Source organism: Orcinus orca, chromosome 16 (assembly GCF_937001465.1).
Source record: "Orcinus orca chromosome 16, mOrcOrc1.1, whole genome shotgun sequence".
NCBI lineage: Eukaryota > Metazoa > Chordata > Mammalia > Artiodactyla > Delphinidae > Orcinus > Orcinus orca.
The window spans coordinates 82,345,577-82,362,622 of NC_064574.1; the positions used below are offsets into that span (position 1 = coordinate 82,345,577).

At 43.4% G+C, this 17,046-nt stretch overlaps 1 protein-coding gene and 1 non-coding gene across 17 annotated transcripts in view; both read right to left on the bottom strand.

Annotated features, from left to right (window-relative positions):
• The window catches only part of TRRAP (transformation/transcription domain associated protein), a 111,179-nt gene extending 96,722 nt beyond the window's left edge, over positions 1-14,457 (bottom strand). For 13 of the 16 annotated variants that reach the window (XM_049699255.1, XM_049699252.1, XM_049699247.1 and 10 more), the window contains exons 1-10: positions 13,038-14,296; positions 12,026-12,186; positions 11,563-11,612; positions 7,295-7,405; positions 6,144-6,248; positions 5,091-5,174; positions 3,472-3,528; positions 2,004-2,129; positions 665-742; positions 375-463 (exon numbers count right to left, since the gene is read on the bottom strand). In XM_049699255.1, the coding sequence (XP_049555212.1) occupies positions 375-463; positions 665-742; positions 2,004-2,129; positions 3,472-3,528; positions 5,091-5,174; positions 6,144-6,248; positions 7,295-7,405; positions 11,563-11,612; positions 12,026-12,125 (800 nt within the window). In that variant the 5' untranslated portion in view covers positions 12,126-12,186; positions 13,038-14,296. Of the gene's footprint in view, positions 1-374; positions 464-664; positions 743-2,003; positions 2,130-3,471; positions 3,529-5,090; positions 5,175-6,143; positions 6,249-7,294; positions 7,406-11,562; positions 11,613-12,025; positions 12,187-13,037; positions 14,297-14,318 lie in introns of those variants that run through there. The other 3 variants (XM_004268919.4, XM_049699245.1, XM_049699246.1) reach the window with 2 other exon arrangements.
• LOC125961557 (small nucleolar RNA ZL1) lies at positions 11,698-11,897 on the bottom strand. Its single transcript, XR_007472433.1, has one exon. It is a non-coding gene; the product is annotated as a small nucleolar RNA ZL1 (small nucleolar RNA).
• Positions 14,458-17,046: the final 2,589 nt, after the last annotated feature.

Sequence of the window (17,046 nt, forward strand, 5' to 3'; positions counted from 1 at the left end):
GCTTCAAGGATGAACGAGTCAGTGATTAAGGGTGATGGGTGAGGAAGAACGAAGCGGGTAAAGAGCTTCCTAGCCCTCGTGCTGAGAGGAACAGCAAGAACAAAGGCTTGAAGGTGAGAGAGCCTGGAATATCCCAAAGCTGTAATTGAGGACAGTAATGCCTAATGATAGTTCTAAATTTACAAGACACCAAAGACTGAGACATGTCACCCATCATCGAAATACAACTTCAGAAAGCCAAAAATACATATAAGTTTAACCAAAATTTTATCACTCAAAATTTTCTTGTCTTACAAATGACGACAGCAAGTACATTTTTACTTGGATTAAAGAACTATGGTAATCAGCTACATCACTGACCAAAGAAATCTCACCTGGCTTGTGCAGATACCTGAATTGCAATGGTATTCATGATCAAGGGCACAAATTCAGCAACAACATTGTGGATATTCAGTTTGTAGAGCTAAAAGCAAACATATCAGATTGTCATGCTTTGACACTCTGCTTATAGCAAAATAATTTGGCATACCAAAGAAACTGTGATGAGATTCATTAGTTAGCACATGTGTATCATACACATCTATTTGCCACAGAAAATTAGGTGTAAACTTTGTTGTAAAATAGGAAGCCCAAAACCCAAGAAGCTACTAAGCAATATGCATACCTGATACATTAAAACAACAATAATGGGCAATTCTGCCAACACTTTCAAAGAAAGAGATCCTCTTGGAATGATGGAATGCTGCAAGAGAGGAACAGGAGGACTGAGGTTATCCCCGTGGCACTTAGAATAGCCCTAATCAGTGTGCCACTACTGCACATCACCCCACTGAAATAAAGGCAAGGGAAAATACTGACACGTCTTCATAATTATCTGTGGTGAAATAAACTATTTTGAAAACAAAGTACATAGAACTGTTATTTAATATAAAGGTTTTCATATTTTACAATGTCACACCTGTAGTAAAAACCTCAGGAAAATTTGTCAAAACTTAAGAGATTCAAATCACAGGAGAAATTAAAAAAAATTTTTATATCTATTATCTTGCTTACTTGCAAGAACAACAGCAAGAAGTACAAGTTTACCTAGTTTTATTCATAGGTATTTATAAACAGGAAAAATGCTTACAATAAATATAAGAAAAAAATAGTCTTAATATATAAAAACTCAAGTAAGGAAAATGTCAGACTCAAAATAAAAATGGGTGATAAATGGATAGGAACAGACAAGCAAAAAAAGAAACACAAAGACTGATAAACAGAAAACAACTTTCTAATTCAGGAAGAACAAAGGAATGAAAGCTTCATTCAAAATGTAATTTCCTGTTTATCCTAGCTCAAAGTGAAACATTCTGCAAAACCATTTCAGTAAAACAAATACAGATGATAGTCTTGATTCAATCATAAAAATACAGTCATGGTAAATGCTCATACATGTTCCCTACGTGGCAAATACTACAAATCTAATGCATCAGCTGCAGATAGTACCAGCGTTACCTTCACAAAACTCCACGAGACTGATTTTTCAGATGAGAGGGAAAATAAGGTCAGAACAACGGTTCGTGAACTTTCCTACAGTCAAAAAATGCAAGTGGTAGAGCTGTAACATCATCCCAGAACTTCTGTCTGCAGAGCCCACACCGTCAGGCACTGAACTACAAATTTATATGTAGCTTAAAGGGACTTCACTAATGTTGAAGCTAAGGACAGAACGGAGGCCCCCTTGCCGGGTCAGCTGCTCTTTCTGGTTCTGGATTCCACCACGATGTTATCTTTGTACATTTGGTGAGCAACAGCTCACATGCATACCTGCAGAGCACAATCAGCAACACTCTCTCGCACGCGCACACACGTTTGTTTGCTTATTCTAAATCCCTCCATGTGTTTAAGAAAAAAACAAAAAACTTAAGTGGTCTAAAAAGTCAATACCTCATTTTTCCTCTACCAAGGGCAGGAGATGTGGATAAAAGCAAAGCAAAAAGCAAAACAACGGAAACGCTTACTGTTCTCGTCTCACTGTCCTCACGCTCAGGATTGACTTTCACAGCAATCGTTGTGATCATTCCAACCATTTCTGGGGGGGGGACTGTGTTCTCGGGGATCACCTGAGGGTTCTCAAAGTAGCGGTTCTACAGAAAAAAAAAAAAACAGAAGTCATTTACAGCTGACGTGTGGTGAAGAAATCGAATGTCCTACCCTTTTATACTGCACCAACCCCACAGTACTTGGTGTTCCTTTTTTCCAGGACTATGAAGATAACATGACAGATACACCCGCCACCTCCAACAACAGAAAACAAACTTGCCTGCTGTATTTTCTATTTTTTCCTGGCTGATAAAAGATGAAATGTATGTCATGTTATATTACCACCTCAGTGAGGCGGGGAGGATGTAACCCATCTCTCCAGTGATAAGAAACTAGGAGCTGAACCCTACTGAATTAACTTTCCACACAGTCTCCTAAATAGAGGTCAAGTATGGAACAGAAACAAAGTACAGAAAACATTTTAAAAGGCCAGGACCTCACTGGCATCCTTAGTTCTCAATGAAATTTGGGCTTCATGTTAAAAAAGACAGCTTCGTATGAAAAGCAGCTCTTCTTTGATCAAAATGGTAGTTGACACGATGATAACTCGATAACTCAGAACGCAACTTAAGTTTTATACACTATTAGCAGGTTAAAATCCTTAAAAAACCAAAAAGTCAATTTTACCATGTGTGAATTTAAAAAAAAATTTAAGCTTAAAAAAAAACTGAAAATAGAAACTCTGAAACATAAACACATTTATGCACAATGATTTTTACCGAAGCATTATTTGTGACAGTAATGAATTGAAAATGGGGGAAACCAGCAATAGGGAGATGGTCAAGGTACATGCATATGACAGAAAATTATCGGTCGCTAAAAATTATGACTGCCACAGAAGAGTCTTGAAGGACGTTCCCTTCTGTAACAGTGATTCCTTCCAGTAAATGAGAGCATGGTAGGGAGGAGCCTTTCCTCCTCCACTCCACACACTTTTATATGGGTGGCACTGCTTGGAAACAGTTTTTTCAATACAGGAAAAAATTTTCAAGATACAGAAAAATGCTTAAAGTATACACCACTCCCCCAAAAAGCTTCAAGAATATGAGGGCAACCATCTCTACAAAGCACAAAGTTAAACTCGAAACAAAACTCCAACGTCAATGGTTGCTTATAAGTGAAAGAATAATTATGGATGATTTTCCTTTTTTGCAAAATTTCTACAATAAGAATATATTGCTTTTACGTCAAAAATACAGTATCTAAACAATGAAACGAAAAGAACTCTTTTTCTAAGGGCTAATTTATGAACCTAGATTTTAACCATCACTAAATATTCCCCATTGTAAAATTAGCATCCCTCCAATTATTCCTTCAACCGTTTGGAATGAGGAAGTAATAAATAAATATAAACAGTAAATTCAAATAATATTAAAAACAGCATACCACTACTTTTGGAAGCTCCTTGTAAATCTGTTTCACAAAATCCAAAAAATGATGAATCTAAAAAAGAAATAGACAGTATTAGGAAGATATTTATAAACAGAAAATGCTTACAATAAATAAGAAAAACATCAATAGTTTCCATATGTAAGAACTCACAAAACAGGTAAGAAAAATGTCAGACTCAAGATACCAATAGGCAATGAATGTGAACACACACACACAAAAAGACTGATAAACAGAAAACAAGTGTTCTAATTCAGGAAGAGCAATGGAATGAAAATGATAATAAATGTCACTTTTTGCCTTTCAAAAAGTAATAGCACACCATGCTGGAGGGAGTGCAAATAAGGAGACACCCCTCCCCAACCATACTATACTATACTACTAAGGGAAGCTTAAACTGCTGAAGCCTTTCTGGAAACCAATGTAACAATATGTATCAGAAGCATTAAACATTAACACCTTTGATCTGGTAATTCTACTTCTATAAACCCAGTCTACAAAATAATTTGAATTGTAAACAGATATTCAGTTTTAGTCATGAAATAAAAATTTTGAAATACCCTAAATATCCAAGAATATGAAAGAATATTATATATCCATTAAAAATTAACTTTACAAAACATTTTTTATCATTGGGAAAACGCTTACATATAATGTGAAGGGAAACAATCAGGATATAAAATGTCATCCACAGTAGTATTGTGATTATGTAAACATACAAATACATAAGGTGGGAAAAAGGAAAAGAAATCACCAAGACATTAAATATTGTTTTCCAGATGGAAGGAATTCTATTTCGTCTTTCAATTTCCAAATAATCTACAACAGGCATTTACCAAGGTTATCATCAGAAAAGATAGTATCTTAATTATGGCTAACAGACTGTTTAATGCTGACTCTGCAGATGCCAATCACTGTGCTAAGAACTTTTTTTTTTTCTTTTTTTTGCAGTACGCAGGCCTCTCACTGCTGTGGCCTCTCCCATTGCAGAGCACAGGCTCCGGACTTGCAGGCTCAGCGGCCATGGCTCACGGGCCCAGCTGCTCTGCGGCATGTGGGATCTTCCCGGACCGGGGCACGAACCCATGTCCCCTGCATCGGCAGGCGGACTCTCAACCACTGAGCCACCAGGGAAGCCCAAGAACTTTAACTTTTATATTTAATTATCTAAGCAATCTTTGAGGATATACTGTGATTGTCCCCATTTTACAGAAAAGGCTCCAAAAGGCTCAAAGCTTACCCACTGTCACACAGCTACTCAACTGCACACTGAGATTCAAACCCAGCTCTGACTTCAGAACCCACATCTGAACCCTTGTATAAAAGCCATTGGAGCCTTGGGGCATCTCAGACTTGTAAGTACCAGAACCACCCAAAGAGCCCTGCCAATTTGGTTGGTTAACACATTTCAAATACTGAACAAATTCAGCAAAATATTCATGTACACATTCAGAAAAAAGTCACTGTTTAACCCACAAAGAATTTCCCCCAACTTAGGCGATATTTTTTATGACTGAAAGCAGCATATGTTCTGTCAACTCTAAAAGAGGGTAAAAAATTCACACAGAAGCAATTTGTCAGCACAGTTTATAAATGCTATCAAGATAAACACTTACTTCCTGGGTGATGGGTGGCCTGAACTGTTTGTGTAGTTCAATAATTATTCTTAGACAAATAAGAACATTCTCTTCATTTTCCGTCTTAAAAAAAAAGCATTTAAAAAGAGTTATACTTCTGAAAACTTATTTTAATCTAAAGACTATTTTCTAAGCATTTTCTGCATATACACCCTCCATCAACCAACTTAGATTTGGTTTGTAGAAAATTCATAAACCCACAGAACACAGCTGTCCCAGAGAGGAAGCTTTTGCAGTCTTTGGTGGACTGTCTGAAGTATAGCCCGCCAGTAGGTCCTGTGAGAGTAACACTCAGACAAATGAGTAACTGGCAATTAAGGCAAGTCACACTACGAAGCAAGGTCTTAATGGCCCAGCAGACACATTTCATTGTTTGAAAATATTGCCAAAAGAGCAATGAGTGAGCAGCCACCATGCACTGGGCCCTGTGCTAACACTTTACACTGTCTGCATGGGGGTGCCTTCCACATCTTACTACGAGGAAGCGAAGGCTTGGGGCAGGAAAGAATGGGGCTGACATGACAGAGCTAATACATGGCAGAGCCAGGATCTGAACTCAACTCAGTCCCCCTACAGAGCTCATCTTTCCAAGGGGCCCAGAAACATGACAGAATTCTAAACACACCAAGACTAAGGACAACAAGAAAACAATTTCAGAGGTTAGCTTAACAGGTACCAAATGGATTAACCCCAAGAATTTGAGGAACTCTTCGACTACTATGCATCTACTGCGCCTGACACACAAACAGAGGCACAAAGCCAATGACCCCTGTACTTGGAGTCTGTTGACCACCACCCACTTTCAGATTCCCACTATGTCTAGTCAATCCCTCAGTGACTCAAAAAAAAAGATTTTCATTTAATAATCTTTCTTAGTAATCTGGTTGGCAAAGTGGAAGAAAATGGACATTAAAAAAATTTCTACTCATGTGAATCAGAACTTTAGTGAAAAAGTTGTATAATGCAGGATTTTACAGTAAGAAAATCATTAAAAGTTTTGAATGCGGCTAGATAAAAATTCTCAAAAGTTACCTCCAGAAAGCGAAACATAACAGACAAAACATTTTTTGTATGAGGACGAAGATGTTCATTGGTTGGTATTCTATGAATTATTTCAAGAACGAGCTTCCGCAGTTGCTGTTGAAGAGAAACAAAAATGTAAATATGAAATCCTTCCAAGAGTTCCAAGGTAATTATTTGGCATCCTAGAAGTGTCACACAGCTGTACCCAGCACTGGTAACCACCATACAATAAGATGGAGCCCATTTTAGAAATGGTTCTGTAAATTATTTAAATGTAATCCAAAGCATGTATTGCAAACCAGTATTTTCAGTATTTCTAAAATTGTGTACCAAATCAAGTAAGCCAAATTTTCCTCTTTTACACCTTATCAGTATTCCCAGGAGGAGGACACTAATGTGTGCATGTGGGGTGAATTTAAGATGAAAAGAGCAAAACACCAAGTGAACTTCATTTGCAGTCTCCCTTCATAAGCTCTGTTTAGCTCCTCTGACGCGCTCTCCAATTACCTTGGGCCTAAGGACTGATTACATCATAAGCTGTGCTAAGCTTTCATGATTTTGTCTATAGAACTGACAACTTAAAAAGTAGGTCAAATAGGTAGATCTTGAACTGGTACCACATTAAAGTGCTTTGTTTAGCAATTAACTTTCACTAGTACTATGGTAATTTTTAAAGTTATTTTTAAGGGATACATGCTGAAATATTTATGGAAAAAAAGTTATGATGGGACTGTTTTAAAATAATCAAGGTGAAGAGGGGGGAGGCGAAGAGTGGGTAGGGGTATAGATAAAACAAAACTGGCCAGAGTTACAAGAACTGAAAATAGTAAGACCAGAGCTGGGCAACAGGTATGGGAAGGGTCATGAAACTGTTGCTCCCTCCTATATATACACATGAATTTGGCTATAATACATAGCATATGCACACGTCACTGGTCAGCAAATGTGAAGAATTTAAATTGTGAAAGAGATGGCTATGAGGAAATAAAACCAAGATATTTAGCTGAGGAGGCAATGGCCTTGGACAAAGTTATCCTTATATGACAAAATTTCTTTTGTTTTTAAGGGGAACCATAAGTTTTTTGAGTTGTTTTCATTCTTAAGTGCTTGCACTCCTACAGCAGGACATTTTTTTCTCATTATATTTTTGAACAGGTTACCTGGGCTGGTTTCTCCTGAAGGAACTGAACTTCTCCATCTTGAAGAAATGTAAGAAATCGAGGGATGATGTGCTCCAGGAACGTAGAATATTGAGGAGATGAAGTGACATTCTAATTATGCAAAAATAAAAGAAAACCCCATAAAGGTTTGTGTACATATTCAAATTCACATATTATAATAACCTCAAAAGGAAAAAATTGTAGCAGAGCTGATAGTAATTTTTAATACCTTCAGATGCTTTAGTGATAACATAGTTTTAAAGAAGTTAAGATGATTGCTGCTTCTGATATCCAATTAGAGAGAACTAAACGCTAAAATTTACTGGTAAACCTAGAAATACTCGCACTGTGGAGAATGTTCACCTAACTAAGGGAACTGAACAATGGGGCATGACTGACTGGATGGAACCAATAGCAGAGACCACCTTCCCGAAGAAGTGATGCTGACACTAAAACCTAAAAGGCCAGCAGGAGTTAACCACGGGAGAAAGTGGGAAAGGTTCTAAGGAAAGCACATGCAAAGGCACAAAATGACGAGAAAGGCTGAGTGTAAAAGGTACATATTGAACTTTTTCTAGTTCAATATGAACTAGAAATTTTTTCTAGTTCAATATGGCAGGGATGGGAGTATAAGAGGAAGGAATTTATACTTTTATTATCTTGAGTCTGAGAAGCTGGTGAGTCAAGGCATCTGGGCAGCTAAATGTGTCTGGAGCTCCAGACACTGATCTGGGAGGAAGATAAAGACATGGGGCTGTCTATTACCTGAGGAGTCTATAAAGAAGGAAATACAGGCAAAAACCAGAAAAGAGTGCGCTGCCACAGGGGCAAAGAAAGAACCGCCATTCTTGGGATGCGCACCTGAGCACTGGTCTCCCACGGCCGACCCGGAGCTCAATTCCAGGGGCCCCGTGCCCACAGCACGCTGTGTGTCAAGAGGCACCCCTAGGAGCCAGACAGCACCTCACCAGCCCCTCCCCAAGCCGACTGCGAATCCACTGGGGACAAGAACTGTATTTGTCACCTTTCAACCCCAAAGTGTAAGACTTTTTACGAAACACCCACATTCAAGGATTGAAGGAAAAGAGGGATAAGAGTCATGATGGAACATTATCAAGGTTATCAAGAAATCAAGCTCATCTGCACGTCAGCCCATACCATCCAGATTCCACAGACTTCAAACATCTAAGTTTCAAATTTCTCCCATAGGAAAGATTCAACAAGGTGCCCAGTTATTCTGCCAGTATTTCAACTTAGCCCCTGGCTTTTTGATCCATACGAATGCTTCCTGTGACTTCTAACTTCAACATTTCTTTATTTTCTGCCCTGGGAAATGGCCCATGTGACATTTACTTAGCCTGGAATCTTATCCCAAAGTGGTTAATGAAATGAATTTCTAAGATTCCTTAAACCACTGGGAATTCTTAATTTCACTTAAATATTTTGTTCTGGGATAACAGTGGTGGTAATTTAGAATTACCTACTGGTGGTCATTCTAGTATTTCATTCGTCGAAGGACTCGGTCATCTGAATTTCATTTAAGGTAAATACCTATCAGATTTCAAAAGGCACTATTTGGAAAAGCCCCAAGTGTTATTACTTTGCTAACTTTTAATTCTGTTAATTTAATCAATGCATCTGAGACCAAAGCCAGGAACTAACTTGCTAACTGCCAGACCCTAAACAGGAGAGAAAGGGTTGAGACACTTAATTGAAAGAGCCCCACGCCCACACTCAGAGGATCACAGGCAGTGCCACAATTTCAGCCTCTCAAATAAACTTTAAGGGCTGTGGCTCTCTCCTAGCAGTTCTTCCAATAAAATGCAGAATGCAGGCCTTTCCTGTTCTACCGCCCACCTCTTTTTTTTAGCTTTATTTATTTATTTTTCAACAATTTGCACTAACAGCTTGGGTGGAAGAGAAAGCTCTTTAGCTCAATCTCTAAATATCTCAGGATTTTTTTCCACCTCAGTTCAAGGCAACAAATCCTGGAAAACATCTATTTAAATCAAAACAAAAAAAAACAAAAAATTCCCTCAGCAAACAAAAATACCATCCATTACTATAGAGAGTAGGGTATCTAATTCGATCCCACGAACATTTATTTAATGTTTAGTGATTCAAATGACCATGACAGAGGCTAGGAAACATTTTATCTATTGTTCTTAATCATATTAACTCTGAGAAAGGTTTTATCATAGCCACATTAAAAGAAAAGCGAGTTTCTCTTCGGCCTTTGAGACTAACTGGCACCAGACTAACCATAAAGTAGGACAAAATATGAGAGAACAGTTTCAGGTGCTGGACCAGAGGCAGTGCAAGACCATGATCTCTAGAAGAAGGGGAACTCACCAACTGTGCCCCACCTCGGCTCTCTGCCTGGGAACGGTTTCCCAACCAGGCTCAGCAGGCTGGAGCCCAAGGAAAGCATGATGGTCCTGCTGAGCTGAGGCGCAAATACCAGAGTTTGCAACAGCTGAAGTGGCCGGAATCTGCAGGGCAAAGCCCCAGAGAAAAAGGAACTACAGAAGGGGGTGTGGATGGTCTCCTGTGAGTCCTTGACTGAGGACTGGGCTGTACTTATAGGTAAGGGAAGGTAAGACTACCTGAGGCTTACCAGGGAGTGGGCACTTGAGGACTGAGAAATGAAGAAAGACATCAGAGGTTTAGCAATGTCAGAGGATGTTGGGGGTCCAGCCTCGACACAGTGCAAAGACCTTAACACCTTGATAGCACCTCATACATTCAGCTGAGGAAGGACCATGCCCCAGAGTAAGGCCTAGTTTAGCCCCATCCCAAAAAAATCTAAAATCAACCTCTGATGAGATCCACAGAAAGATGGGGTTTGGAGGTTGAATCCTACAAAGTCAGAGGGACTTGGGAAACCCCTTGGGATTCCCAGAGATCCTCTCTACCATGGCATAAAACCAAGCCTACGCAAGTTCAGTGAGATCAGCCAGCACCTGAACTGCTGACTATAGTGAAAATATCAACACTCTTCCAAGGGAGATAACAGAATCTAGGGTCCTTACATTTCACACACAATGTCTGGTGTACAATCAAAAACTACCAGACATGCAAGGAAGCCAGATAACATGACCTGTAGTCAATAAAAATCCACCTTTATAGAGGACTGTATTTAGCAAAGACTTCAAAGCAGTTATTAAAAATACGTTCAAAGAATTAAAGGAAAACATGGTCTCAATAAATGAAGATGGGGAATCTCTACAGAGAAGTGTCATCTAAAGAAGAACCAAATGGAAATTCTAGAACTGAAAGTACAATAACCAAAATTTTAAAACAAAAATACAAATAAACTGAAATTTAAAAATAACATCCCAGCAGATGCGGAGATGACAGAAAAACAGTGAATCTGAAGGCAGATCAGAGAACAAAGAGAAAAAAGACTGAAGAAAAATGAACAGAATCTGAGGGACCTATGGGTCAATATAAAATCGTAGAATGTAAGAGCCAGAAGAGAGAAACTGTTTGATCAAAGTTGCAGAAGTTATAAACAGGAGAGCCAAAACTGCCACCCAGCTCTCATTCCCATACCATCCATTACCTAGCATAACAAATCCACAACAAAAGTTTGAGTGTATCCTGAAAGCATATGCCTAAAAGGGCTACCATAGTTGAAAATGAAAAAAACGTCAAGGGGATCCCCTGGTGACGCAGTGGTTAAGGATCCACCTGCCAATGCAGGGGACATGGGTTCGAGCCCTGGTCCAGGAAGATCCCACATGTCGCAGAGCAGCTAAGCCCACGCGTCACAACTCCTGAGCCTGCGCTCTAGAGCCCGTGAGCCACAACTACTGAAGCCCGCGCACCTAGAGCCCATGCTCCGCAACGAGAAGCCACTGCAACGAGAAGCCTGCGCACCGCAATAAAGAGTAGCCCCTGCTCGCCACAACTAGAGAAAGCCCGCATGCAGCAACAAAGACCCAACGCAGCCAAAAATAAATAAATTAAAATAAATAAATTAAAAAAGAAAAGAAAAAAAGGTCAAATAACCAAAACAAAAGCAATATTCCTCAACACTGTTCAGGAGTCACTATCACCAGTGTGAAGAAACTGGACAACACTGTACAAATTTCAATTTTGAAATACAACAAATTACATTAACAAAGATAATTTTTAAGTTACTAGTAAAAAGACTGACAGGGAAGCTGTAGGAAAGCACATGTGAATACTTATCTCAAAATGAAAAGCTCATACCTCAAAATTTAGAACTTTATAAAATTTAAAATAAAATATAAAGCTCATACCTCAAAATTTTCACTAACTTCTTGCATCATTTTTAACTTTGTTTCATCAGCTGTAAATGGCAAAACAAACCATCAGATTAATTGAGAAATTATGTTAAGAATGTTCCTAAAATTACTGGATTTAATAATTTAAGAGAAGCAATCAGATCTTATCAGTTTGACTGTCATGGTCTAAAAGCAGGCACATAACTAGTTCCCTACAACCAGTCACACTCACTCGTACTCCCAAACATACACATGCATGCACAGACAAGGACACAGATACACACATACGCACACCCACACGCGTGCCTCTTTGGGGCTCCAGCCAGAAATGCTCATCACTTTGCTTCTCCACGAGGTAGAGAAAGGGGAAATTAAGATAAAAGTTAATGTGACTACTCATCTCAATGTGCACATCATTTGAACTGAGATGAAGGAGTCACATCAACACATTTCTTAATGACGAAAAGCATCAACTCACGTGTATTTACATCCGTGAGAGCTGCCACAAACTGAAGGTATTTTTTCATCAGAGTGGTTTGGTCAACCACCGTGGCCCCTTGTGTTGCAACAAACGCCATTTTTCTTTTGAGCTAGTTTGTTTCTCAAGAGAAAAGTATTATAACCATGAGTTTGCCCAGCCTACAAAAAGAAGCACATGATTAACCAACTTACTGAGGGCACAGGTTCATGATCGCTAGGAAAATCTTACCTAAATGCCTGTGTTAATCTAAATAGTTTTCCATTAATTCAGAAAACAACACTGCTCCCTCTGCTTTTTTGAAAATAAAAGTTACTTAACTCCATACTGTCTATTAATTTCTAAACAAGATTTTTATACACAGATGCTTTTCCTTCCTATGGTATGTCCGTCTTTCCCTAGGCTAGGGGCCAGCAAACTCTCTGTAAAAAGCCAGAGAGTAAATATTTCAGGCTCTGTGGTCTGTCCCAACTCCTGAGCTCTGCTGGAGGCACAAAATAGCCACAGACAACTTGTAAGCGAACGACCATGGCTGTAATCCATAAATCTTTATTTACAGACACTGAAATTTGAATTTCATTTGAGTTGTATCATGAAACATTATTCCTCTTTTGATTTTTTTTCCCCAACCGTTAAAAAAATGTAAAAACCATTCTTAGTTTTCGTGCTGTATAAAAACAGCCACCTGGCTGGATTTGGTCTGCTGACTGTAGTTGAACCACCTGTGCATTAGATGAGGGGTTCTCAAACTTCACTGTGCACTAAAATCAGGTGCCAAAGGTGGACTCCCAAGGACCATCCAGAGACCTCGGTTCAGGGAGGCGTCCAGGAAGCTGTAAATTTTGCTTGCATCTGACATACAATAGGCTAAATGCTTCAAAAAGTACCTCAGTGAATTGGAAACAGGTGTGGATGACCACAATTTGAGAACTGCAGCTCCAGGCTGAAAAACAGGAGACTTGGTTTCTATTTTAAGAGCCCTCTTAAGAGAACCTAGTGAAATTGCTCTTACCCATCCTCCCCGCGAATGTAACAGTCACATTTCACTCTACATTAAGGAGCAGTTTCATGACTTGCTTTTCTTCTTTCTTCAACAAACACACCATTAACTCTTCTGCAGGCCTTTCAACGGCCCTGCCTACCAGATACGCTCCCTTGCAGCTCACACTCCTGCCCCAAGCAATGGGGACACCCTGACGCCACAGATCCTCTTCCGCCCGCCCTCTCGAGACACCAAAAGCAGAGAGGGTGCCTGCCGCTGTTCCCGCGCAGCCCGCCGGCTCCGGGGGCAGGAAAAGTCACTAACGAAACCAACCGGAGGGATTCTGTCAGCCCCGCTGGATGACCCGACTTCTGCTTCCTCTTCACCTCCCATCACCGAGACCCAAGACTCAGGGTCACGGCCACTCCCTACCTAAGAAACTTCGGGTGAGTCGTGCCCAAACTTTTTAAAGGCTTGGATCCACTTCTTCACCGAAGGCGTCAACCCCCCATTTTCCGAGACCCCGAGAGGCCAGGCTCCGCTATCCGCTGGGCCGGGGGATTGGGGGCCCCGAGGGAAGACGTCCCATCCAGCCTCCAAGCTGGAGAGAAGCTCCAAGACCCCAGAAGCCAAGGGCCCGGGCCTGGCTTCGGTCCCGCCCCCGCGTCCCGGCCCAGGTTGTGGGGGCCGGAGCCGGTGCCCCGCCCGCTCCCGGCAAACGGCGCCGCCGCGCCGCCCCGCCCCGCCGCGCCAGGCCTGAGGCGGCGGCGCCGGGCCAGAGGGGGCGCTGTCGACGCCGGTACCTTCGCTCTGCGCGCCGGGCCAGGCGAGCCAGGTGCCTGCGTGGAGGCCGAGAGGGGCCAGGGCAACAGGAGGCGCCTCCGGGGGGACGGGGCCCCAACCCCACACTCTACCTCCCCGGCCTCAAACAGCCCTCGGCTTCCCTCCTTTTGTCACCCTCTCCGGACACCCAACGCCCGCCTCCTGGGCCGGGCTACGGCGGGCGCCGAGGGTCAATTCCCGCGCCACTAGCCTTCCGCCTCCCGGCGATCCCCGGCCAGCCCAGGCAGCAGCGGCGGCGGTTTGAGAGCCGCCGCCGGCCCCCGCCACCCGGACTGGGCCCCGATGGGGGGCGGAGGGACCCCGGGTTGCTCGGAGCCTCTCTCCATCGCTATGCGCTTCCCTCCATCGCTCCGCTGACCGCGGCGCCGCAGAGGCCTCCCGACGCCCGGGCCCCGCCGCACCCGTTGGGGCCGCCGCGCGCACCTCCCAAGGCCGTTCCGCCGCCGTACCGCGCCTGCCCACACTTACCCCGACATCGGCGGCCGCCTTCCTGCAGCCCCAGCCCGCGACCCCACCTAAGCCCTCTCAGCCGCCGCCGCTGTCGCGCCGCAGCACGCAGTCCCGCCCCCGCTTAAAGCGGCCGCGCCCGCCGCCGGAGGAATAGGCCCCGGCGCGCCGCCTCCAAGTGGGTGCGGCCTGGGCGGGCGGCGGGAGTGGGGAGAGGCGTCACGCCCGGGTGCGCCTGCCTGGCCCTTTAAACCTCTGTCCGCGTGGGCGGGGCCGCAGGCCGGGAGGGAGGGGCAGGCAGTGACAAGCGTCTTTGGTTCGGCTCTTTCTGCCCTAAGTATCCTCGCAGAAGCCAGGAGGCTGGAGAGGGACGCTTGAGGGCTGCTGCGGGGCGGTGGGCACCCGCAGGGCTTCCTTAGCAGACGGCGGACGGGCCCGGGAAGAGGCCACCCCTGAGCTGAACGTGGCATGCTGGGCGGGGTTTTCTCCCCAGCTTGAGGCCTGGGGTCCTTCTTAGCCCGGGGAGGGGGAGGAGGTAAGGAGGGTCTTTGGGAAGGCGAAGGCTGCAGACAGACGGAGACCCTGTACGCAAAGGAGAGCTCAGGTGTTCTGCCTGGAAGAGGCCGGCCTGGTCATTTGTTGCAGCTGCATCACTCCGAGGCTAGACCGCAGTGGACCGCTTTTCAGCGCCTACGCGACGGGGCAGGTGCCTTGGCTCAGAGCAATGATGAGAGGGAGGGGAAAGTGGCGCCCGGATGCCCAAATGAGGTGATGGCTGGACCAGGAGGCCCTGTCAGGCCTCACCTGCAGACTCCGTCTATGAGACTGGTTGAATGATGAGCTGTTCCTGGAAACACGTGGTAATCATGGTAAATGGACAGAGCATGAAAGTGATAACCTGACCTACCTCCAGCCCCTCCAGGACCTGGCTCCACCTCCTGCCCCTTCCTGACAGTACTTCCCCATTGCTCGCCCCGCACCGCCCCACTGCCACCCCATCATCACTAACTCACCAGAATCTTTGTTTTCCCTTCTCAGACAGATATATTTCACACCTGGTAATAAATAGAGCTTGCAATTCCTACAAGATACGTTCAGAGACATGCTCCTTGCTTTTGTTTAATGTTGCCACTCAAGAACAAGCCTCAGCTGAAGCGCTGAGATTGTAAGTGGATATATATAGTGCCACTTATTTCTGCCGCAGGAGAAATATAGTGGGTCAGAACACTCCTTCCCCCATGGAAGAAGTTGCGCACCTGCAAGGAAAATCCTCTTTGCTCCTACCACCGCCAACCCCAAAATTTAGGAGGTCCAAAATTGGGTAAAGTTGAAAAATCTAAGGGCTGGAACCAATGTGCCATCCGAGGTTATTTAATATTGTTGGGGGAGGGGTCGAGAAAAAAAGCAGCAGTACACAAATCCTTTGATAAGTTTCCGTTTAATTGCATGTGATAAAGACCTACAGTTGGGGGGACGGGGAGGTTAACATTGGTGAAATTCACATGCTTTCCCATGGCCTTAGCTTCTCCTACGAAAGTACCCATCATGCTGCTATGATTTTTGCCTGTTTTCTTGTCTATCTCCTGAATTAGATGTTGGGGACAGTGTCAACTTCATCTCTATCAGATAAATGAGATCATGCACCTCCTCTGCTTAAAACCCTCCAAAGGCTTTTCAACTTATCCTCAATCCCTGGGCCTGTGCACCTCCCAGCCTCATTTTTCATGTTCCAGCCACAATGGCCTTGCTGTGCCTCCTGCCCACCTAGGACCTTTGTAGCTAATTCTCCTGTCTGGAATGTTCTTCCCTGAGAGGCACAAAGCTGGCTCCTTGTCATCCTTGATGAGCTCAAATGTCACCTCCTCAGAGAGGCCTTTTTAAGGCCCAATATAAGAAAACCATTGCCTGCCACCCCCCCCCCCACTAGCTCTCATAATACTGGAATTTTCCTTAGAATCAGAAATTATATTTACTCATTTATCATCTTTTTCCCTCCTAGACAGAAAGCTCCTTTTCTTTCTTTTTTTTTTTTAATATTTATTTATTTGGCTGTGCCGGGTCTTAGTTGCAGCACGCTGTATCTTCGTTGCCGCGTGCGGGATCTTTAGTTGCAGCATGCAGGATCTAGTTCCCTGACCAGGGATTGAACCCGGGCCCCCTGCATTGGGAATGCAGAGTCTTAACCACTGGACCACCAGGGCAGTCCCTCTGTCTTTCTTTACCAATGTATTCCTTTTGCCCATTGGGTGTTGTCTTAGTCTGCTCAGGCTGCCATTATAAAGTACCACAGCCTGGGTGGCTTACCCAACAGAAATTTATTTCTCATAGTTCTGGAGACTGGGAAGTTCAAGATCGAGGTGCCACCAAGGTAGGTTTCATTCTGAGGCCTCTTCTCTTGGCTTATAGGTGGCATCATCTCACTATGCGCTCACATGACCTCTCTGTGCTCTCTCAAGAGAGAGATCTCTGGTATCTGTTCCTCTTCTTATAAGGACACCAGTCCTATTGGATTCGGGCCCCACCCTTATGACCTCATTTAGCCTTAATTACCCCTTTAGAGGTGCTGTCTCCAAATACAGTCACTTTGGGGATTATGCCTTAACATATGGATTTCTCAAGGGACACAATTCGGCCCATAAACAAATGTTTGGTAATCATACTGTATGAACCCATAGGATAGGAACAGCTGGAACACTAAAAAGAATACAGGGAGCCTCAAAATATTCACTCTGGTGGGCACGAGCAGTCT